The sequence below is a fragment of the Mercenaria mercenaria genome, chromosome 2 (genome assembly GCF_021730395.1).
Source record: "Mercenaria mercenaria strain notata chromosome 2, MADL_Memer_1, whole genome shotgun sequence".
NCBI lineage: Eukaryota > Metazoa > Mollusca > Bivalvia > Venerida > Veneridae > Mercenaria > Mercenaria mercenaria.
The window spans coordinates 98024827-98048934 of NC_069362.1; the positions used below are offsets into that span (position 1 = coordinate 98024827).

Below are 24108 nucleotides of genomic sequence, written 5' to 3' on the forward strand. Positions count from 1 at the left end.
AATTTTGCGCGGTAACTGACACGTAACGTCATGACGTCAATGACGTCATTTTAAGGCAACATTGTTTTGAAGCGTTTCTGCGGCAATTTATTCATTATTTCTGCATTATTAAACCATAAAGCATCAGATCGGAGACAGGTTCATGATTTGTTTTCAGAAGAATGAATATACAAACACATTTAGTTTGTCGTAAACGTCGTCGTAAATCGTCACGTTAGCTTCCGGTTGGACATGCGCACATACAAATATGAAGGTAACCTACCTCCTTAAAATGACGTCATTGACGTCATGACGTTACGTGTCAGTTACCGCGCAAAATTAATAGCTTTTATCTTGAAAGTACGTAATTCTGTGCATTTTCTTTATCTTAACTATCTTCAAATAACAAATATTTGCTGAAATATTTGTTATGAATCTTTTGCTCTGAATAATCATCAATATTTTGCTTCTTTTATGTAGTTATATTGAAACGTTATGCGGATTGTAAGAAAATGGATGATGGTAACCAATGTAATTTGGAATATAGTTGGATGAAAGGTTACTTGTAACGGCCATTTTCAAATAAAAAAGCTAGCAGTTTGATTTGTAATACCTATTTTTCGGGTTCCATTGATAATTTGTTACTTATATACTAAAACTAAGATCTAAAATTGTTCAAATTTCAGTAGAAAAATGTGGTTCCTTAAATTTAATTGATGTTACCATGGAAACGAAGCCCGTGACCTATGTATCTAAATGTAAAATTCAAAAGCGTTGACACTGGTCTATTTAAGAAACACAGCTTCGGCTTTTTATTTTCATTTCAACAATATCCATTAGAATAATATCAGCATGCTGAACGATTTTTCCATGAAAAATGCCAGGCGAGGAGTACTGCCGTATGTATTCTAAGCTGTGAAATTTGTTTGAATCAATGCAAATAACAAGAAAATATAACTTACGTTAGAAATAATATGTTTTAAAGCTACATTAACTAGAAAGATAATCTTATTTAATATTCTTTTATAAGAAATTATGACAAAAAGCAAGATATAAGCTATTTTAAACATCTCTGTTGCCATGGTTACTGTAAACTTTAAGAAAAATAGGGTACCATGTAAAGTGCATGGTATTTTGCTTATAATATTTCCCAAATATTCCATGTTAGTCATTAACAGAATGCCACTTAAGCCGTCGAAAACCCCTATTTTTATACATAGTAGTTTAAAAATGAGAGAAAATGCGTTACCATGGAAACACGAGCCCCGCGACATATGCATTTAAAGCTTATATCAGAAAGCTAACGTGCATACTAGTAAAATTATCAATTATGCAGACTTCTACGGATATCAATGAAACTAAAATACACTGAAAAGTGTAAAATGTCCGTATTTTCCTTCTTCTTTCAATATGAAATACCTTTAGAGGGTCATGTTCTTCAAACCTAGATAAAAATTGAATTTGAAGGGACAGAGACAAACGAAATTGAGAATGTAGCAGGTAAAACTTCATATTACACGAAATACAAACAAATGCTGCGGTTAAACTAACTTGAATTTACCCTTGTAACAAGGTAACCTACCTCCTTAACTAAATAGCTGATGATAGTATATTGGTCTGTGCACAATGTGTTTATACTATATTAAACGTTTCTCGGTGGTGTCCGTATTGGACTTATTAAATGGAATTAATTTCACAGTTGCGGCATGTTTCCAAGAAAATTCGACTTACATGACCACAACACCTGACAAAATTCTTCACGAGTTTGGCGACTACGTAATTTATGAATGCATCCTGGGATATGAATACAGTTCTGGAGACCTGAACCGTACATGCCAAAATGACGGTAACTGGACTGGAATCACACCGCAATGTGTTAGTAAGTAAATGAAAACCAAGATAGTTATGCATCAATTGCAATCATCCAATGTTAGATTTGTTTTTAAAACTTCAATTTCTAGAACAACGTCATCCTGTATTATTTACATTTTATGAATCAAAATCTGATATAATGTTAAACATAGCCTGATATTGTATCATAAAACGATATCAAAATATTGAAACAGAATGCAAGTTTGATTTTATATGGGTTTCTTGACATTGATTTTATAAAGAAGGAAGCGCACGGAAGATTACATAAAGTATTTGTTACAAAAGTCATTCAGTAATATATTTACATACTGAAAATATGTTATAACTTACTTATAATTCTATAGTGTGTATTTTGAAACGGTATAATATAATTATGCAATTATTAAGCAGCAATATTTGCGAAGATTTGCAATAATTTGTTGTTTTTGTTGCTACCGCGATGCGTAGAATATGTCTCTTTTTTAGCTGCCTTAAACTATATAATCATATATAATCACACTTTTGAATAAAACTGACATAACAAATATAAACAAGCTTAAAAGTTTTGAGATAAAATTTGTCAGACTTCATAATTGTTATAGGCATTTTGAATTATTTTTACATCATGGGTCGGTGGTACTTCATGCAATGTTAAGTTTTCAGAATATAAAGCAACCTTTTGGTCCATTATGATCTATCATGATAAAAATTTGTTACAGACAACTTTGAAGTCTTTAAAAATATCTTTCATGCATACCTATTTTCTAAGTAATGTGCTTATGCTGATGGCTAATGCAGACTACTGCAGAGATTTGATATATGATATGAAACTGGAAAAGGTTTGTCATTAAGTTTCTTTATTGATTAGATAAACATAGATATTATAAAATATTTTATTTATTTTCATCCTTTATAAATTAGTGAAATAAGACTCAATACAATGGTAACTAATTTGTGATCTTGCATATAAAGGATTTTAAGCCAATTTTTCAAGCACCGTATTTTGCTGTAATATATAAAGAATGTCTCCACAGTCGCCAAGTACTGTCATATTAGATGCTCTTTGTTTGACGCACATATAGTGTTTACACGCATGCTGATATATAATTTCAGCTGAGTCCTGCGTTTTGTGTTCCCTAAATTTCAGCACCATACAAGAGCACTAGCGTAACTTTTGTGTCAAATGTATTAAGATAAACACATTTTGACAGTTGACCATAATGATAACGTTTGTTTAGTACAGGTATAAGAACTCTCTTTTCTTTCAGTGCGTGTTCCTTAGCCATATTACAAAGAGAATTTCTTTAGTAAAGTTTAACCATACATATGAGAAACATGTCACTATTTCAATTGGCCTATTATCGTAACTCTAACGTTCAGTACGTGCTTATTTTCCTTCATTTTTGAAAACAAAAATTTTAGTCTTTTTTGATATTACATTTATGACCCCTTTCTATGCAGAAATCACTCAAAAGATTTAATAGTCTCTGTAAGCCTCTGGCAGTATCTACAAGTACTAAGTCATCTGCGAATATTAACGATAAAATCTGAGTGACGTCTGGAAACAGTTGTATACTTGTATACTTGTATAGCCTGAAGAATTTATTCGTTCTACTAGTTCGTTTAAATAAAGTATAAATAGTGTTGTATTTCATTAACATCCCTGTTTTAAACCATTTGGGCAGTTGAAAATTTCTGAATGTCCAGTGTTTGTTATAACACATGCTTTTACAATTTTGTATACACTTTGTAAAGATTTAAATAGTTTACTATGTATTCCACTCTTTCTTAATACAGACCATAGCTGACACGGTCAAAAGCCTTTTGAAGTCCACAAATGCTACATACAGCTTCCCCTTTTTTTTTGCTAACAATTTTTAATCCCCCGCCGTGGCGGAGGGATTATAGGAATGGTCTGCGTCCGTCCTTCCGTCCGTCTGTCCGTCCTTCCGTCCTTCCGTCCGTCCTTCCGTCCGTAACAAAATCGTGTCCGGTCCATATCTCCTAAACCCCTTGAAGGATTTTCATGAAACTTGGGTCAAATGATCACCTCATCAAGACGATGTGCAGAACCTATGAGTCAGCCTTGTCGGTTCAAGGTCAAGGTCACAACTCAAGGTCAAAGGTTTGAGCCTGCCATTTTGTGTCCGCTCTATATCTCCTAAACCCCTTGAAGGAATTTTATAAAACTTGGGTCAAATGATCACCTGATCAAGACGATGTGCAGAACCCATGAGTCAGCCATGCCGGCTTAAGGTCAAGGTCACAACTCCAGGTCAAAGGTTTGAGCCTTCCATTTTGTGTCCGCTCTATATCTCTTAAACCCCTTGAAGGAATTTTATAAAACTTGGGTCAAATGATCACCTCATCAAGACGAAGTGCAGAACCCATGAGTCAGTCATGCCGGCTCAAGGTCAAGGTCACAACTTAGGGTCAAAGGTTTGAGCCTTCCTTTTTGTGTCCACTCTATATCTCCTAAACCCCTTGAAGGATTTTCATCAAACTTGGGTCAAACGATCACCTCATCAAGGCGATGTGCAGAATTTATGAGTCAGCCATGTTGGCTCAAGGTCAAGATCACAACTGAAGGTCAAATGTTTGAGCCTTCCATTTCGTGTCCGCTCTATATCTCCTAAACCCCTTGAAGGAATTTTATAAAACTTGGGTCAAATGATTACCTCATCAGAACGATGTGCAGAAATTATGAGTCAACCATGCCAGCTCAAGGTCAAGGTCACAACTAAGGGTCGAAGGTTTGAGCCTTCCATTTGGTGTCCACTCTGTATCTCCTTAACCCCTTGAAGGATTTTCATCAAACTTGGGTCAAATGATCACCTCATCAAGAACTCATGAGTCAGCCATGTCAACTCAAGGTCAAGGTCACAACTGAAGGTCAAAGGTTTCAGCTCTGTATCTCCTAAACCCCTTGAAGGATTTTCATGAAACTTTGGTCAAATGATCACCTCATCAAGACGTTGTGCAGAATTCATGAGTCAGCCATGTCAGTTCAAGGTCAAGGTCACAGCTAAAATAAAAGGTTTACCCTTTCACTATCCATAGCAGTGGCGGGGGATTTAGCTGTCTTTCAGACTGCCTTGTTATGACATAGTTTAGAATGAAGCATTGTCAATGTGGTGCTATATTCTTTTCGAAATCCTGTCTGTTGTTCAGCATTTTATTAATATTATATTTTAGTCATCTAGGTGTTATGCCAGTATAAAGAGATTCAGTATTATTTATTAAGTAATGCAAACAGACACGTTTTTTGTTTCATGATACAATAATTTGCTTAATGTAACATACAAACATGACAAATATGTACAAAGGCAAATAAAGTGAAACTAAATACAACATCATTTATATTTGTTTACATAGACACGCGTCTTAAAGCTTGATCATTACATATAATATACTGAAAAGTATAATGCTTTTAGACGCCTTATATGGCTAGTGTGACATGTAATATACTGCAAAAATGCTGCAAGCTCCACAAAGACAATCCATGCTTTTACTGAGAGCATAGAAAGTACATTTTGTAGCAGCTGTGCTCAGTTTATATTTTTAGGCATATGTAAAATACAAAACTCTACTCTCAACCGCCTCGATAGCCTAGTGGTAGAGCGTCCGCTTCGAGTGCGGGATGCCGTGGGTTCGATCCCCGGCCGCGTCATACCAAAGACGTAAAAAAATGGTACCAGTAGCTCCCTTGATTGGCGCTCAGCATTAAAAGGGAAACTGGCCTCTTCTCTCATACCCTCATGGCGATGGATTCCATCAGGAATGAGGTGTCGAGAGTGATTAATATAAGTTGTACAACTTCCTTCACAACCGACCTAAAATAAATTATGTATAAACTAAAACTCTACTATTCTTTAGTACCAGCAAAAATGTTCACGTCAATCAATCACACTAAGTACGAAAAAGCCTTATCTTTTATAAGTTGTAATGAAAATCAGACATGCCAACCAATGCGGAAATAGGGAAAATTAAATCAAGAGGCTGAAAATTCCGACTAACGTCGCTAATTCTAGACATTACTGACCCTGTTTTGTATTTCTGCTAAAGAAAAAGGCAGAACAGTTGCAGATCAGTGTTTTGCTGACAGCCTGATTGCGCTTTTTAAAGCAAAACATCTTTCATAGAGCGAACACTATTTTTTTGTTATTTGAGTACTGTCCGTTCATTTCATTTTATTGATTACTTAGTATTTTGATGACCTATTTATTTTAACCTTACAAAGAATAAAATGTATGATGAATGGTCAAACCATTGGAAAACGAAAAGAGAAAACAATGAATTAACAAGATCCACCTATTATTAATCAGAAATCTATTTTGTAAATTCGTTTTCAAATTTACATATATGCATATTTATTTTCAGTCATAACATGTGACCCCCCAGATCTTATCCCGCACACATTTTACGTGCCAGATGGTCTGGTTGAGCACGACTGGAATACCGATATCAGTTACTCGTGTGATCCGGGCTATCATTACGTGTCAGGTGGAAATGTAACGACCTGCAATGAAAGTGGCACATTCCCTCCCTTAGATATAGACTGCTCAGGTACGTTTTCACTTTAAATTGTTTCTTTAAAGTTTCATTTATGTAGTTATGTCTATTGATTTGATTTCAGTTATCATTCTACAGAAAAGCAGTAGTTAAACACTATATTACCACATCAATTGATTTAAACAGTTATATTTGACAACAGTCATAATGTACACATTTGACAGCCCGAATTAATTGTTTTCACTCGCCGTCTTTATAAAGATGGCTCCTTTATCTGATGTTTGAACATCAAGCTTTCATATTTGAAATCATATATTGTTTTCTTCTTGCTACGAAATTTCTGATAGATTACTGCTGTTTTAGTGATAAACTAAATATCTAAATACCAGGTGATTAACACTTCAACTTGCTGTCGTAGTTTTATAGTAAAACCCATGTCTTCATGTCCGATAGCCAAGTGATCAAATCTAATACACTTCATACAATTCGTATTACAAGCAATATGTAGAGATAGACCCTTAAAATTTCAGAGATAGAAAATCATGAAGTAAAGCATAAACTTCTTTGTTCTTTAAATAATCAAAATTTAGTTTACAAATGTATATTTTAAGAAAGTTCTGTTTATAGTTTTTAAATAATTTATTTATATGTGATTGAAAGGAATAATAACTATTGCCTAAATTAGGTATTTATCAGGAAATTACAAACACATATATTACATTACTTTATTGTCCTTGCACTGACACAATAAAGATAAAAATGAAAATGACTATAGATATAGTAAAACAATTTGATTTCACGACAAATACAGTTATATTCGTGTGTGTGCGTGTGTGTGTGTGTGACTTGCAATTGCTTCACTTTAAGACTTTTTTTCAATTTATTTATTGACAACTTTTAACAATTCGACAATTAAGTGAAATATCACTCAGTAATTTGTATTGAAGATACTACATTTTAACAAATTTCACATTTATGATCCGGTATCAGAGGACACAACAGGTAAAGCCATTGATATAAACATTTTGTAATTATATTTAATTGTACTTCTATGCCTACAATACGATTTAAACAATGACTGTTGCTTATCATTTAGATGTCAACTTTATTGATCTACTGCAATTGTACATCAACTTTTAAATTTCTTGAAATATGTCTATATGAGCCGTGCCATGAGAAAATCAACATAGTGGGTATGCGACCAGCATGGATCCAGACCAGCCTGCGCATCCGCGCAGTCTGGTCAGGATCCATGCTGTTCGCTAACGATTTCTCTAATTGCTATAGGCTTTGAAAGCGAACAGCATGGATCCTGACCAGACTGCGCGGATGCGCAGGCTGGTCTGGATCCATGCTGGTCGCAAACCCACTTTGTTGGTTTTCTCATGGCACGGCTCATATGGTGAATTGTTTAAACGCTGAAGGATATGTTTTATCAAAATATGATGCCATTTCATCGCATGAAATATTTCGAGTCATATATACAAGTTTGATTTGAAAATCAGTTCGTTCTATACTTTGAGGTAATTTATAATGAAAATGTATTGTAATTGCAGTTCAACATCAGATAACATTAAATTCATCCGAGCCTGTCGTAACTTGGTTTAACACAACCGTCATCGAAACAAACACGGTATTTGATTTTGACGGAATATGTGACGTCACTATAGCATGTAATCCAGATCTAATAGATGCAAGTCATGTTATAAGTGGAAACCAATTAATAATGACAGTGAAGCAGACGGCGAACACACAATTTGGTGAATACATTTGTACCCTCTCCCCTTTTCGTGGTGAAAGGACTTTCCCAGACGTTGAAAGGGACGTACTTTTTGGAGATGAAATTATCGGTTTTCAGGTTAGTGTTGCAGATTCTAACTCTGTTTTAAGGGTTTTTATCACATTATTAAATATACGTGTTTATCGGAATATTATTAAATATGCTTAAGATAGAAAATCAATAATATATAATTCATAAAAGCGCAATTAATTAATTGCCATTAACGTACTTGAACTGTAAATAAAACAGTACGCGCTGACAACCAATATAGCCCATTTTGAACTAGATTTTGAAGTCGGAACCGGCTGTTAGCATATCACAATTATTTTGTACGATGGTAACGCATTACTAAACATTACTATTGACGTCACCGACATCGCTGTCCAGAATGACGTCATGTATGACATACAGGGATAGTATGACGTCACGGTTTTTACTTAAAATCCATTTATTTCCTCGATAACCGATTCAAGCATTTGAATAGACACTCATCTTGTTAATGGGAAGGTAAATGAATACATAATCTCAAATTTTAAAATCTGTGAACAAAGCTTTCTTTTCTGTAATTCATTCCTTTTCTCAAAGGTGGTCTAGATCTATCTAACTTGTACAAAATGGTTTGCTCATTTTAAGGTTTTCATACATTTTACTAGAAAAACAGTTGATAACGATCAGTATGGGTTTTCCTATATAGCTGATTACAGAGTATCTTTTACTTTCTGTTGTTTTGTAATTATAATTAAGTAAACGCTTCGTAAACTGGTGTTTATTTCTTTTGATTTTAATAATATTCTATGTTTTAATGATCCATTTGACAGTGATACGGCTACTTCTTAAATGTACATTTCAAGACACATTTTGTACTTTAGTACTCAGTTTCGATGAATATGTAGACTAAAAGAGATAATCATAATGTTAAGACTGTCATTTATTATTTATCTTTTTTATGCAAATGAATTTATTCTTTCTTCCAGGTCTGTGAAAACTGTAATGTAATATTTTCAATATGTCTCAAATTAAGAAGTCAAATTGTTTATTTTACACTGAAATTTGATGAACTCATGTTGTTTTTTATGTATTGCATTGTTTATTAGACTAAATGTAATCAATAACTTTTAAATTCGTTTGTTCTTGTAACAGGAAAATATATGTACATATATTTCTGATCTCATTGTATACTTTCTTGAATGTTATCAATAAAGAGACTCACAATTTAACATGGCTTAACGGTATAAACGTTTTAAACATGTTGAAATATAACTAAAAATAGTAATCTCTGATTTTCAAATAAAAGATACATAAAAAGATCAATATATGTACACCTAAGCAAGAGAAAGCTATCTTAAATCATACAATACATCCACAGATGCGGTTGGCACCAACAAGACATTGGAAAGAGCCTAAACAAATGCGGATAGACACATAACTAAATCAAAGCGATCTATTTTAAATAAAGTTGATATCAGAATAACATAGACACATTTAAATTGCAGGCAGTTTTAGACCATACAATGATATATTTGGCTGTTGGGAAGACATATAATTTCCTTGCAACTGCAACATTAGGGACTAGTGTCACCATTGACTGGAAAATGGAAGACACTGTTACAGAAACACAGACATATCCCGGACAATTTACATCTGGTAATCTGGCATATGCGTTTACTAAGTGAGTGCATATACTATAATATTTTCCTTATGTGACGGGAAAGTAGTAATAAAGTGTGAAAATGATCGTTAAATTATATTTCATTGAATTTTGTTAATTAATGCAGTTAATGGTAAGTGTCATGAATTATATTATTTGACATATACTAACATTTTAAAGAAGTTGGAAGAATAAAGTGTAACCAAGGAAAGAAATAGTAGAAGACTCGGGTTGATTGAGTCTGTTCATGAGAATTAATGGAATATGCAAAACCCCTAACGTCCCCATAGCACTGACTTCAGTCATTATGAGGATAACCCTAATTTTATAATTACACAAATCCATAATATAATCGCATATGAAACACTATTTGGAAATTTGTAATATTATGTATGTTTCATGATACTGTATTGTTAAAAAGACCAAACATCCTCTATACAGACTATGTTTCATTGGCAATTCGGAGACATCTCTGGTGCTCTGATAAGATATGAAGTCGCTAAAATATTTCATTACTTTGCAACAATGTCGCCTCCAAACTATATGCAGACATAAAGAAATAACTGTACATTTTTTATCTACAAAGAATTATTTTCCTTATCAAATCGTTATCGGATCATGTTTATACACAAATCGCATCATCAACTGGGAACATATCATATTAAAATTATCGTTTTTAGTACAAAACGTTTTTAAATGTTAAAATGTGTGTTAGGCCCTTTATATTAATGTAAAATACCTTTCTACCTATCTAGATGATTACCACAGCCACATACGAATTGCCTTTAGTAAAGCAATAAATGCTATAGTGTATATACATTTTGTATACATCACAGTATGAGAAATAGGTTGTTGTTATTTTCTAAAAATCCGCGCCTTATGTTTTGTAGGCCAACATATAACATCTCAGTCACTGCCAGGAATCTGGTCAGTTCCGAAGCAAGCGAGGTGTTTGTTGAAGTATTCTATAGCATCAACAACTTCGACTTCACCCTCAAAAACTCATTAGGAAACACAACTGAACCAGTAGAGTTCGATCTTCATCTAATGCAAACAGCTAATTTACCAATGAATGGCGTGAACATCTCTATCAACTTCAAGCACGGAAATTTTGTAACCGATGAAATTTTTATTGATGAAGCTTACGGAGTGGATAAAAGTCATATTTACAGTCATTTGTTTGATATGCAAGGTAACTTTGTGGTAGAGGCTAGACTTACAAGCATATTAGGATTTGAAGATTATAGCGTATACATGGGAATATGGGACACACTCTTACCATTAGAGCTAGAACTCATAAATGGAAAGTACATTATTACAAACACAGCTGCTGAGTTTAACTTCACGAATGTTCCAAATTATGGATTCAAATATACAATAGATTATGGTGATGGAGCGACAGATTCGAATGTTGCTGATAGTATTTTATACAATAAATATAATCTGACTTCGTTTACGCACGTGTTTACAAGTCCTGGTGTGTACATAGTGAGCTGGAGAGCTGTAAATGGAGAACAGTTATACAACCGGGCAGAACAATTTGCTGTACATGTTCAGAACGTTATACCAGCTACTGGCTACACACTTGAACCGTTAGGAAAGAAATACCCTTGGTCTGTTCTACAATCTATGAGTCTATCTTTAAACATAACTTTGGACGATGGTGTTTCCGAACCAACAAATGGTACCTGTACATTTGATCCGGATGATGGTACAGGAACTGTTGAGAATCTTATTTACGACAGCTCATTTTTTCAGTATTCACACAATTATCACATAGAAGGGTTGTTCAACGCGACGTTTAATTGCTCCAACAACGTCAGTAACCATACATACACATTTGACATAAAAGTCAGCAAATTTGTTGCGTCGGATTTGTCACTTGTATTCCACAATCCTGTTCCCCTTAATGTATCTGACGCCGTTGTCGTCTACTTCCACATCGACAATGGAGGGTTTATGCTGATTCCTCATTTGGTTTACTTAGATTTTGATTATGGAGAAGCGAGCACTTCTAGAAAAAGACGCTCTCCGATATCGTACGACAAGGGAACTTACAGTCACTTGTACACAGAACGAGGTAATTACACTGTCACCGTAGTTGTGGAGGCACAAGTTACAAGTACAAGTAACACACTTACTTATTCTTTGCGACTTGGTTTGATGTATTTTGAATACAATATCACAGTGCAGTTTATTGACACAACGTTTGTGCGATATACAATGTATGGCGTGGAAGGTACTACACTTTACACAATAGATTTTGACGACACTACTGCTAATGAACAGTGTAGTTCTTCTGGTTTGTCTAGCTGTGACATCCACCATTTATGTCCAGAATATGGCTACCATCTTGTGCAAGTTGTTGCAAATAATCGATCATACATAGAGGTGGATAATATGAACATGACCTGTGATAATCCAGTCGTTATCACAACCGATATTCCTTATACTGTTGCAATTCCAGATGGCATAATTGACGCTAAGTTAAGGATTAAAGAAGACGACCTTTACCTTCCAAAGCTGTTTTGTAATTGGAATATGGGCGACCCGATAAAACGTGACACGTACGGGCCTATGTCGCAAGAAGTTACCTATGCAAGTCCTTTTTTGTTTAACTTTCAGTATATTGCATTAGGAAGACACACAATCACGATTTATTGCTGGAATTTGATCAATGACACTAATCTTGAAACACAAATAACAGTAACAAGCCAAGATTACCTATTTACCGGTCTCTTTGACAGGTTTTATTCACAGGCGAATTCACCTATGTATATTTCCTCAATACTTGATACCGAAATATTCAGCCGTTTGGAAATTGTTGCCAACACAACTGAGAAAACTCAAACAAATCTTTGGAAAGTCAACTTTCCTTTAGGAGAAACAGAACAAATTCGGCAAAGTTTACTGTTCACACGTGGTCTTGTAGCGGAAAGCAAGTACCACATCACCCTCCAAGTTTGCTTCATCGAAGAACCCAATAATTGCATCTTTGAGCCTACTTATGCCAAATTTGTGATGCCACCGCCCCATGCTGAGATAGTGGGAAATAAACGGAGATATATCAAAAGAGGGTCTGTTACAGTTGATGCTTACACTTTGTCTTATGATCCCGTGTTTCCAGAATCTGCTGACCTCACTTTTAGCTGGGCATGTGAAAGGTAAGGTTTTGAATTGTTATGACAACCAAAACAGGTTTACGTTCTAAACAAACACAACTAGTGTTGAAAGTAGCTTTACAATATTCGAATAGAAACAAGTTTTTAGTTTAGAAAAAGTATAAGAGATGATTTCCACTCTTATAAATTTCTTGAAATAAGTTTTGTTTTCAAGGAAACGCCTTGATACAATATGAATTTTAACTCATATTGTATTCATTTATCACAATATTCATATTTTTAACTTGTATTTTTAAATCATTAACCATTGACAATATTTCAATACTAACCTGAATGTTTTAATGAATATAAGACGTCATTATACACTCAACTAACTCCAAACCTTTTTTTTTCGGCGACGCCGTCTAAATTCGTTTTCGTTACCTATGCCACGTGACTTCAGTTAGCAAATCAAACTACTTGATAACGCATTATAGATAATTTATCAAAATGGAAGATTTATGCAACACTCTGCCTGATTGGACGAGAGTGTCAATATCTTTTACTCTGTTGATTGTGCTACGCTGAGTGAAATGTAGACAAAGCGTTTATCCTAAACGACGCTGTTCACAGTTTTAAAGCTAACTTTGGCTCAGTATATTTAGCAAGAATATTGATATATCTCAAAATGATAAGTAAGTTTAATACATATGATAAAAACCTGTTCAAATACCAACATATATCAAATTAAAGAAAGAGCTGAATACGGTCTGCGTATCACATGAATAAGGGTGTGATAAGAGTCTTTTATGTAGAGATTTGCTTTTTAAAAGATTTTTCTTGTTACAATTGTCGTCTGTATATGAAAAGGTTTCTTGCTTTTGTGACTTATTCAGATTGCATATTAAAATGAGTACTTGCTTGCTTTGATATATTTGTTATAAATTATTTAACTGATTTATTATATATGAATATCTTTCTTTAGTATGGTATGCAAATATTGAACTCAGTTGAAATCTGTTTTATTATATATATGCTATATAATGACTGAATCTCATTACACTGAAATGAAGGTACGCTGCATACAGTTTATCTATGTGATATGACTACAGTCAAACTTTGCTTATGAAACAGAAATATTGAAATAATTACAATTGTATGTTTTGCTTGACCTTCACTTTTTAAAGGTGTGACGTCATTGTCCAAAGATTCATGAATAGCGAATATGCATTTGTTAAAGCGGGATCAGTTGGCCTATTTTAGAAATAAATAAAAATAATAAATAAAAAAATCCTTTAATTGATTTTTTTTCCGGGTCATGTATTCTAATCAAACTTGATTTGTAGCATCATTATTAGGCCCGCAGCCAACTTTGTTCAGCTGGGACATTTAACCCCTTTTAGGGGCTGCTAGAGCCTTTATACAGCGTCTCATGAACGGCTTGGATCTTTGTCATACTTGGTCTGGAGCATCATTATAAGGTCCTCTTCCAAATTTATTTATATAGGAACTTGGGCCCTATTAGGGACCACTATAGCTAAAAATAGAAATGCCTTTCTTCGCATTAATCACTAAACTGTAATGGATTTTTTTATCAAACTCGATGTGTAACAATATCGTAAGGTCACCTGCTATTTTGTTACAAATGGGGATAGGGACCAATTTAGCTAAAGATATAAACACGTTTAATGACCTCTTCTCAAGAACCGCTTCATGAATCTTCATCAAACTACTGCTGTAATTATTCGTCTAAGGATAAACGAAACAAAATTGCAACCCTACGAAACCTTTGCGAAAAATTAAAAGAGAACCATTTAAATTGTTAAAGTGCGGTGTTTAGTTTTGCAAAATGTTAGATGAAAGATGAATGTTAGATGAAAAATTCATAAACTTCTTTCCTTATTACAATTCGCCGACTATCATTTTTAAAGATATTTCTTGTTTGTTTTCATCTCTACCAAATTTGGACAGAACTAAATGAAAATGGATACATTGTTAAATGATCAGTTCAGTTGAATAAAACACAAAACAACAATTGTACGTAGATTAATTGAGCCATGACACCTGCTATAAAGTAACCCTAAAATAAAAAGTCACGAAAAGAGTGCATCTTTGTGCTGGTCGCTATGTGGCAAAGAGTGACATCTTCGGGATCAAACAATATTTATGCAAATATTGCACTCTTCAAGGTACAAATGTATGTATCTTCTTATCGTGAAACTGAATACTATTCTGTAAGTATGAATTACTAGACTTCCAAATTTGTATCTAAAAACATACACGATTTCTGCAGAGAAGATTTAGCGTGACATCAGAGATGCAGTATTAATTCGCAAAAAAATATCCAAAAATCAACGAGTGAATAATGTAAAAGTTTATCGTCAGTTATTTTACTTACAAAACAATATATATTTTGCTCATTTGGCTGGTTAAATTTGAAAATTATCGTAAATATACTTGTTGTAACTAAGTCATCCATTAATTCATTTGTAACGTCACACACCTGATAAACCTGATATGAAAGTTGCTCGTTGGCATTGAAAATATTGATGGATGTTCAATTTCGACTGATTGGAGCTGAAAAATCAGTAGGTAATAATTTGAATTTCAACCATTCGACAGATTCAAAGTGTACTTCTGTAATGACTTTTGATTTAAGTGTTACCTGATTGTAACCGTGGCGGCCAGATTTTTTAAATTTATTTGTACTTATTTTTAATGATTTATTTTATGACAATAAAATATTCATAGCCATTGTGCCCAAATTTCATTTTAAGGTATTAGGCCCCTTACAGTAATGTTTAAAAAACAGCATTTGCTGGGTATATTCTTACAGTGCTTTGCACTTAATTGCAAATTTTTAAAAACTTTTACCGTGCCGTTTTTTATAAATTTTGTGTAATTTATGGTATTTCCTCAAGCTCAAGTAGAGACAAATTTCAAAATGGCGGCCTTTATCCAACATTTTTGCAGAGAATTCATTATACCGTTATTTTTTATGAAAGAAATATCAAACTATTGGTAAACAATTATAAAACATAAAATAAAAACTGTCAGTATCATTATTTCTAGGGTGCCTCGAGTAAACGGATTTAATGAGACAGAATTCTAACTCCAACATTGAAAACTTAAGGTCGAATCCTGCGGGTCTGTTTTGAATTTTGCTCACTTCATTCAAAAATAACTTTGGGGCAGAAGTAAAACCTACCTACATTTCTTCCACAATATGTAATCTAAAGAATGAAGGCAAAATAGAGAACTTTTACCTCATGTAACTCAGTATTTTTTAAAGATGTCTAACTCTACCCCTTCTGTTTTAGAGGTAAATTCACTTTGAACAGCAAGAAATCGTTTATCAAATGAATTTTTTTCCACTTTTGTACAATAAATCAATAACAAGTCTTGTAAGAAGTAAAAACTTACAAGAAAAAAAAGGAAAATAAGGAAAAAAAATTTTGGTCCCGGTGGGGCTTGAACCTACGCCCCCCTGAAAATTGCAGTCAAGGTAGGTTTATGGTAGAAATTGAATATTCTTCAAAAAGGAGGTACTCTATTATGTAGGCATTTACCTAGAGGCATGAAGGGGGCAATTAGCCGGATATGCCTCCGTGGTCCACTCGAATGTAGTCCATATCAATATAAAGTGCAATTTTCCCGCCTAGTAAAGGCCATTTTCATGCCAGATATAAGCTTTATTTATGGTTGACTGTAAAAAGGAATGTCCGCAGATGATTTTAAGCTACGTTATATGCTTCAGAAGATGATTGAAAGCTGCTTTGTAAAATGAAAGTGAAAGTAGGTATTTCCTGATGTCTACCTACGCAATATTAACGTTTTCATCACGTGTCTCAGTCACGTGACCATGGTTTCACTGCATTATGGTCAACCCCATATTTTTTCGGCGACGCCGTCTAAATTCGTTTTCGTTACCTATGCCACGTGACTTCAGTTTGCAAATCAAACTACTCGATAGCGCATTATAAATAATTTATCAAAATGGAAGATTTATGTAACACTCTGCCTGATTGGCCGAGAGTGTCAATTTCTTTCACTCTCTTGATTGTGCTACGCTGAGTGAAATGTAGACAAAGCGTTTATCCTAAACGACGCTGTTCACAGTTTTAAAGCTAACTTTGGCTCAGTATATTTAGCAAGAATATTGACATATCTCAAAATGATAAGTAAGTTTAATAAATATGATTAAAACCTTCTCAAATACCAACATATATTAAATTAAAGAAAGAGCTGAATACGGTCTGCGTATCACATGAATAAGAGTGTGATAAGAGTCTTTTATGTAGAGAAGTGCTTTTTAAAAGATTTTCCTTGTTACAGTTGTCGTCTGTATATAAAAAAGTTTCTTGCTTTTGTGGCTTATTCAAATTGCATATTAAAATGAGTACTTGTTTGCTTTGATATATTTGTTATAAATTATTTAACTGATTTATTATATATAAATATTTTTCTTTAGTATGGTATGCAAATATTGAACTCAGTTGAAATCTGTTTTATTATATATATGCTATATAATGACTGAATCTCATTACACTGAAAATGAAGGTACGCTGCATACAGTTTATCTATGTAATATGACTATGGTCAAACTTTGCTTATGAAACAGAAATATTGAAATAATTACAACTGTATGTTTTACTTGACCTTCACTTTTTTATAAGTGTGACGTTATTGTCCAAAGATTCATGAATAGCGAATATGCATTTGTTAAAGCGGGATCAGTTGGCCTATTTTAGAAATAAATAAAAATAATGAATAAAAAAATCCTTTAATTGATTTTTTTCTCATGTATTCTAATCAAACTTGATTTGTAGCATCTTTATTAGGCCCGCAGCCAACTGTTCATCTGGGACATTTGACCCCTTTTAGGGGCAGTTAGAGCTAAAATTAGAAATGCCTTTATACAGCGTCTCATGAACAGCTTGGTGGATCTGTGTCATACTTGGTCTGGAGCATCATTATAAGGTCCTCTTTATTTATATAGGAACTTGGGCCCTATTAGGGACCACTATAGCTAAAAGTAGATATGCCTTTCTTTGCATTAACAACTAAAATGTAATGGATTTTTATCAAACTCGATGTGTAACAATATGATAAGATCTCCTGCTATTTTGTTACAAATGGGGATAGGGACCATATTAGCTAAAAATATAAACACGTTTGATGACTTTTTCTCATGAACCGCTTCATAAATCTTCATCAAACTACTGCTGTAATTATTCGTCTAAGGATAAATGAAACAAAATTGCAACCCTACGAAACCCTTGCGAAAAATTAAAAGAGAACCATTTAAATTGTTAAAGTGCAGTGTTTAGTTTTGTAATTTGAAAAATGTTAGATGAAAGATGAATGTTAGATGAAAAAGTCATAAACTTATTTCCTTATTACAATTCGCCGACCATCGTTTTTAAAGATATTTCTTGTTGGGTATATTTTGATTGCCTAAGAAAGACAGACCTTCAAGACAAGGGTAGTCTCGCAGGAAGTGAAAGGCTAGAAATCTTGATAAAAATATGTTATAAGTTGTTACTTTTATATAGAAAATAGCAGCGGATGCATTTAATACCTTCATACCTAAAATGAAAAATTCGCACTTCGTGAAAATTGCTTCAATCGATGTAAAACTGGTATTTTTTATCAGAATTGAGCAATAAGCACCATTTTAAGACAAACATGGAATATTATTCTCATATTTTGGGCAAATTTGAGATTTTTTCGGAAAGTAGGCAAAATTCTGATTTTTAAGGTGTTCCCCACATCTCAGTTTTGCATCAGCGTCACCATTTTAGGTAAGAATGACAGAAATCGATTATTGTTCGTGTACTTCTAGCTGTTTCTTGCAAACAAATAATAGAAATAAGATAAGTAAGGCCGTATGATACTATATTTAATGAAAAATTGGCATTATCTATGCCCCTGACACGTTTTTTGCAGGTGTGGACTGTCTGTCTGAATGGGGCATAATTCCAACAGTAGCCATTCTTTCAAACTGAAAGTTGGCCAAATTGTTGACAATTGACTTACGTACAATAATTGACTGCAACAGAACGATTTTGAAAACTTTGGTATTTCTTATAGGCATGAAGGGGGCAATTAGCCGGATATGCCTCCGTGGTCCACTCGAATGTTATCCATATCAATATATAGTGCAATTTTCCCGCCTAGTAAAGGCCATTTTCATGCCAGATATAAGCTTTATTTATGCTTGACTGTAAAAAGGAATGTCCGCAGATGATTTTAAGCTACGTTATATGCTTCAGAAGATGATTGAAAGCTGCTTTGTAAAATGAAAGTGAAAGTAGGTATTTCCTGATATCTACCTACGCAATATTACGTTTTCATCACGTGTCTCAGTCACGTGACCATGGTTTCACTGCATTATGGTCAACCCCATATTTTTTGGGTATATTTTGATTGCCTAAAGACAGACCTTCAAGACAAGGGTAGTCTCGCAGGAAGTGGAAGGCTAGAAATCTTGATAAAAATATGTTATAAGTTGTTAATTTTATATAGAAAATAGCAGCGGATGCATTTAATACCTTCATACCTAGAGCATTTTATTTTCAAGGGAAATAATTGTGGTCTGACAGTATTATTTTGAAAATCACAGTTGAGATTTTTTTATGTGTGCACCGGTACAGTTTTGTGGGGAAGCGAAAGTTGCCATGGAAATTTGTCTTCTTCTAAAAACAAGGTAAGTTGACAGTTTTTGTTGAAATATATATCTGATAGCTGACACATAGGAGAATCTTTTGGTTTATATCCATCTTACAGATTTTTTTGAAAATGAAGAGAAACAGGGGGAATTCTGTAAATTTCTTCTTATATGCAAATGAGCTGAAAATGTATTGAAATGACTAGATCAGAAGTTTATGCCTTTCCAGTAAGTTTTTCCCTACCTTTGACGATAGTTATTAAAAGTATAGATATCCACCTCTTTGCTGATATTAGTACCTAAAATTTTCAGCCTGTGAATAGCTGTGGAAATTTGGGACTTCCTTTTTTTGAAGATATAAATAGATCTAAGCTATATTTAGACTAAAAATTTTTTCAGTATAACAGCATGTAGAGAACCCTTACATACAGTCAAATATTCTTGATATTGCAAGGAAATATAATGCATTTTTCAAGTGCTTGCTGTTTCTTATGTTGTGCATACTTGATATAGGTCATTGTTAATGTCAACTATCATTATACTGACATTTGAAGTTGTTTTTTTTCTAAATTACCTCCCTTATATATGCATTTTTCTTCATTCATTTTATTGATAATTACTTCCCTTTATGTTTAGCAAAAATTCTCAGATTGCATTTAATTAACTCCCTTTATTTAACATGAAAAATTCTCTTGGGTAATGATTATTTGTATATTTTACTTACAGTGTCTGATACATGTAGTTGCAGTCTGTCTTTGGAAGCTGTAGAAATAACCAGAAAGAGGCTGACATAGTGGTATAGTTTGTTATATATGAAGTTTATTGATGGCATTTATGTCATGATGATATCATTAAAGTACAATATACATTGATTTTCTAACAGTCATGTGTTATTACATTTGAACTGAGACTGTTTTATAATGAGGTTCATGATACTTTTTTTAATATACATTGTATACAATAGTTGCATTTTTTTAATATTAATTGCAGCTTTATAAATTATAACATTTCAGGTTCATGTTTGATATAGTTTATTAATGATATTATAATTTTAATCATACAATGAGTTATGAGATATTTTATTAATTTTAATATATTTGGATTATTGAATGTAAAAAGTCTGTATTAAATGCATAGGTCATCTTTTGTACAAAAATAAAGGGAAAAAAATGTTGTATAACTTTCATTTTCAGTTTTGGTAGGGAAAAGTTTGAGTATGTACATGTACAGTTGTTTGACCTGTCTTACCCTGTGGCAGTCCAAGAAGATGTTACCATTATGAAAAATGCAGGGAGGTATTATGCTTTTGTATGTTAAACAAAGGTCTCAAAGCATTTATATGCTGTATGGCTACATTCTTGCTCCTGAAATAACTGAACAAGACAGCTATAAGACTGACATTCCTGACAAGATGTGAACCTTCTGGACTTTATGTCAGCCTGGCATAAACATTTCTTTCCTGTAGCTTTGTGTATCCTTCAGTTTACTAAGTACATATCTCCATTAAAAATAATGATAATAGATATGGTTTAGTAATAAATGTGTGATAGCTTTGTAATGTCAACATTTCAAAAATAGAATGAACATGTACTTTGATAATAAATATTGAAATACAAATTTCAGTATATTGTATCAGTCAGCAAAAACATGAAGTACATTTGTATCTTTGTATTAAGATAATTAAAACAATTATATTCAAATGCTTTGACACTGATTTTATGTTGATTTCCTAGAATGTGTGTGAATTAATGTTTTACAATATTTCAGAACTTGAAGACAATGGTTAGTGCAGATGGGGCATAAACGTTATGACAAAAGTAACAGATATAAATAAGGTAAACTATTGTGATAAAAAGACATGGCCAGTGCTGCACATCACAAAGGCAATATTTGAATTTAATTTTTTGTCACTTATGAGTTCTGTAAAGCAGATTTTGCAATATATATAAAATGATTAGGATTAATTTTTTTACTGTGATCTTTTTTTCACATGATTTTGTCAAGACTGACAATTTGTTCATTGGAATAAGATAGTTAAAGGCGGCATTGTGTCACTTAAAAATATGTCTGCATAGTTGCCTAATATTAAATGTCAAATTGTAAACAAGGAAATTCTAAATTTGGAAAATCCTTTGTTGTTTTTCTTCATTTAGTTCAGTTGAAGGAGATGAAGTTTGAAGCAATTTTTACAGTACAACCCCTCCAGAGTAGCTCACTCTGAAGCAAAAACCTCTCTATAACAACATCATGAGAATTTCCCTAAGCTGAAATATAACTATCAAATTTACTTCTCCAGAACAACAACCTCAAAATAACTAAAATATTTGTATATCCCACAGGGTATTGCTCTACAGAGGTTGCATTGTACTTATAATATCTATGATTTCAAATGCTTTAAGAAAAGCAACAGTTTCAACAAGGGGAAAAGTGAACATATATTACTCATAAGGTGAAGTTTTGGCAGTTCTCAAGTTCATTGTTTTTGCATGCTATATAAAAACACTTTAGGTAGTTTATCATTATTACATCATATACTAATCAGAGGTTGTAGGTTGTTGTTGGAGCTGTTAGGTGACATCATAGGTGAACATCATCAGATTTATCTGTTTATTTTTTTTCACCATTTTATTGAATATGTACATTGAATGTTATAAAATATGCAATCTTTTCAGACAGTCCTATTAAATAACTTGTCATTTAGTGGATCTAAGTATATGTAAAATTTAAATAAAGCAGCAAGCCAAGTAGCAACACAATCTTGCTGCTTAAAACAGGCAATTCCTTAGACAAGTTGAAATTAGACAAAATGTCAATTTGTAGAGTTACCTGACTTGCTGCTTGATAATATATTTCTAAGATTAGAATATCTGCAAATGTCTAAAATGATGTTATAATTGTTTTAAAAACTATCATGTTTTATTCTCTTTATGTAATAAAGTTTTACATTTGTATTTCCAGAAGTGCTACAAGTGTGTTGTCATGTGAAATGGAATTTACCCCAACTGTGCTGCAAGATGTATATTCAAGTGTAAGACAGCCATGCACCAGCTGTAACCTGAGATGGACCCATATAATAAATATGTTGACTTTTCTATGTATTATCATCTGTACAGAATGTGTTCATGACAAGACTGTATACATATATTGTTAAATCATTTTTTATTTCCATTATTGCATGCATGTAAAAAGCAAGCATTTAACAATTACATTCATAGAAGTGTTAAAATGTGATCGATCTAATTTAAAGAAACACATTTAATTGGACTTTTTAAGTTTCATAGTATTTGTGGTGGAGACTGACCCAGTCATTCAGCAACTTATACCGTCTGTGCGTCATTTCTTGTATGTTATAGTTTTCTTAATAATACATTAAATGTCAAAGTTATGGTAAGATGAACTCATTCATCACTTGTAGATTAATGTTAAAGCAGTTCAACATTTTACTATAAGTTAACTAATATTCTATTTAACCAGAGTTGTCACATATTTTCATATAAATATTTGTTTAATACAGTATAATCTAATCTACATATGATGTTCCACAATTTTTTAGTTATATTTTATGTTGATATTTTATGTTGTTTTCATGTCTCAACATATAATTACTAACATCAAAGAAACTTTTAAAAGTGTTTTACAATTTGGTTGGTATAAATGGTTGTTTTGTTTATATATTTTATTTTTTCCATCCAGGAGAATAAAGAAATATACATTCCAAAATATCTCATCATTCCAGATAAATACACTACATAATCAAGATAAAAGAAATAAGAACAAAATATGTTGGTGGAATTTCATTTTCAAAAATTTGATATACAGTCTTTGTAGTATTTACTTCTTTAGATATGTTGGACTGAAATGGGAATAACAGCATACTTTAAATTTTTGTAGTCATAAGTTAATATGGGAATTATTAACTTAACTTAAAAATATTATCTACTGTTATGCCATCTGAGCTTTAATATTTTCAACATTGTCACTGGCAACAAGGCTCAAAATTATTTGTGTATACCTTGCATTCATGTGTGATAAATGCTTTTATGGTATTCTTTAATATAATTTATGCTTTTCATCTTACCATGGATTAAAAAAATATAAATTTATTTGTCTGAAAATTAAGGTAAAAATACTGACTGATTAAATTGCAATATAAGAAAGTTTATTTGAGATAAAGGGAGGTAATCCCATAAAAATATGTAGAATGTAGATGATAAATGTAATGAAGGGAGGTAATAAAATATTGTGAAGTTATTAGTCTTTATTTCTTTTATGAGCTAATTAATTGTTTTACATTTTGGTTTATTAACTACAAGTATGACCTAACATGTGTACCTGTCCTGAAGGAAAATAAAATAGGTTGTTTGATGTCCTTGTACTGTTAAGTTGTTCCTGTATTTGTTTCCATTCCATGTCTGAATGAAATGAAGAAACAGACTTTAATGAGGGTATCCCGGGAAAATACCTAAGTTTATTTTTATGTCAGCAAATTTGATGAGATAGTCATTCAGGAGTTGTCTATCCTATTTCCCAAAATGCTATGGGGACTAAATTTTTTGGAGTAAATATC

General features: G+C 32.8%; 1 protein-coding gene and 1 long non-coding RNA gene across 2 annotated transcripts in view; both read left to right on the plus strand.

The window, feature by feature from the left end:
- LOC123564671 (uncharacterized) overlaps nucleotides 1-24108 on the plus strand; it is a 93889-nt gene that overhangs the window by 21851 nt on the left and 47930 nt on the right. The window contains exons 5-9 of the mRNA XM_053527398.1: nucleotides 1679-1858; nucleotides 6211-6396; nucleotides 7899-8200; nucleotides 9616-9791; nucleotides 10661-12934. Coding sequence (XP_053383373.1) covers nucleotides 1679-1858; nucleotides 6211-6396; nucleotides 7899-8200; nucleotides 9616-9791; nucleotides 10661-12934 — 3118 coding nt within the window. The remainder of the gene's footprint in view (nucleotides 1-1678; nucleotides 1859-6210; nucleotides 6397-7898; nucleotides 8201-9615; nucleotides 9792-10660; nucleotides 12935-24108) is intronic.
- Nucleotides 18596-23883, plus strand: LOC128555294 (uncharacterized). Its single transcript, XR_008369955.1, has 5 exons — nucleotides 18596-19580; nucleotides 20268-20337; nucleotides 20735-20836; nucleotides 21309-21376; nucleotides 22500-23883. It is a non-coding gene; the product is annotated as an uncharacterized LOC128555294 (long non-coding RNA).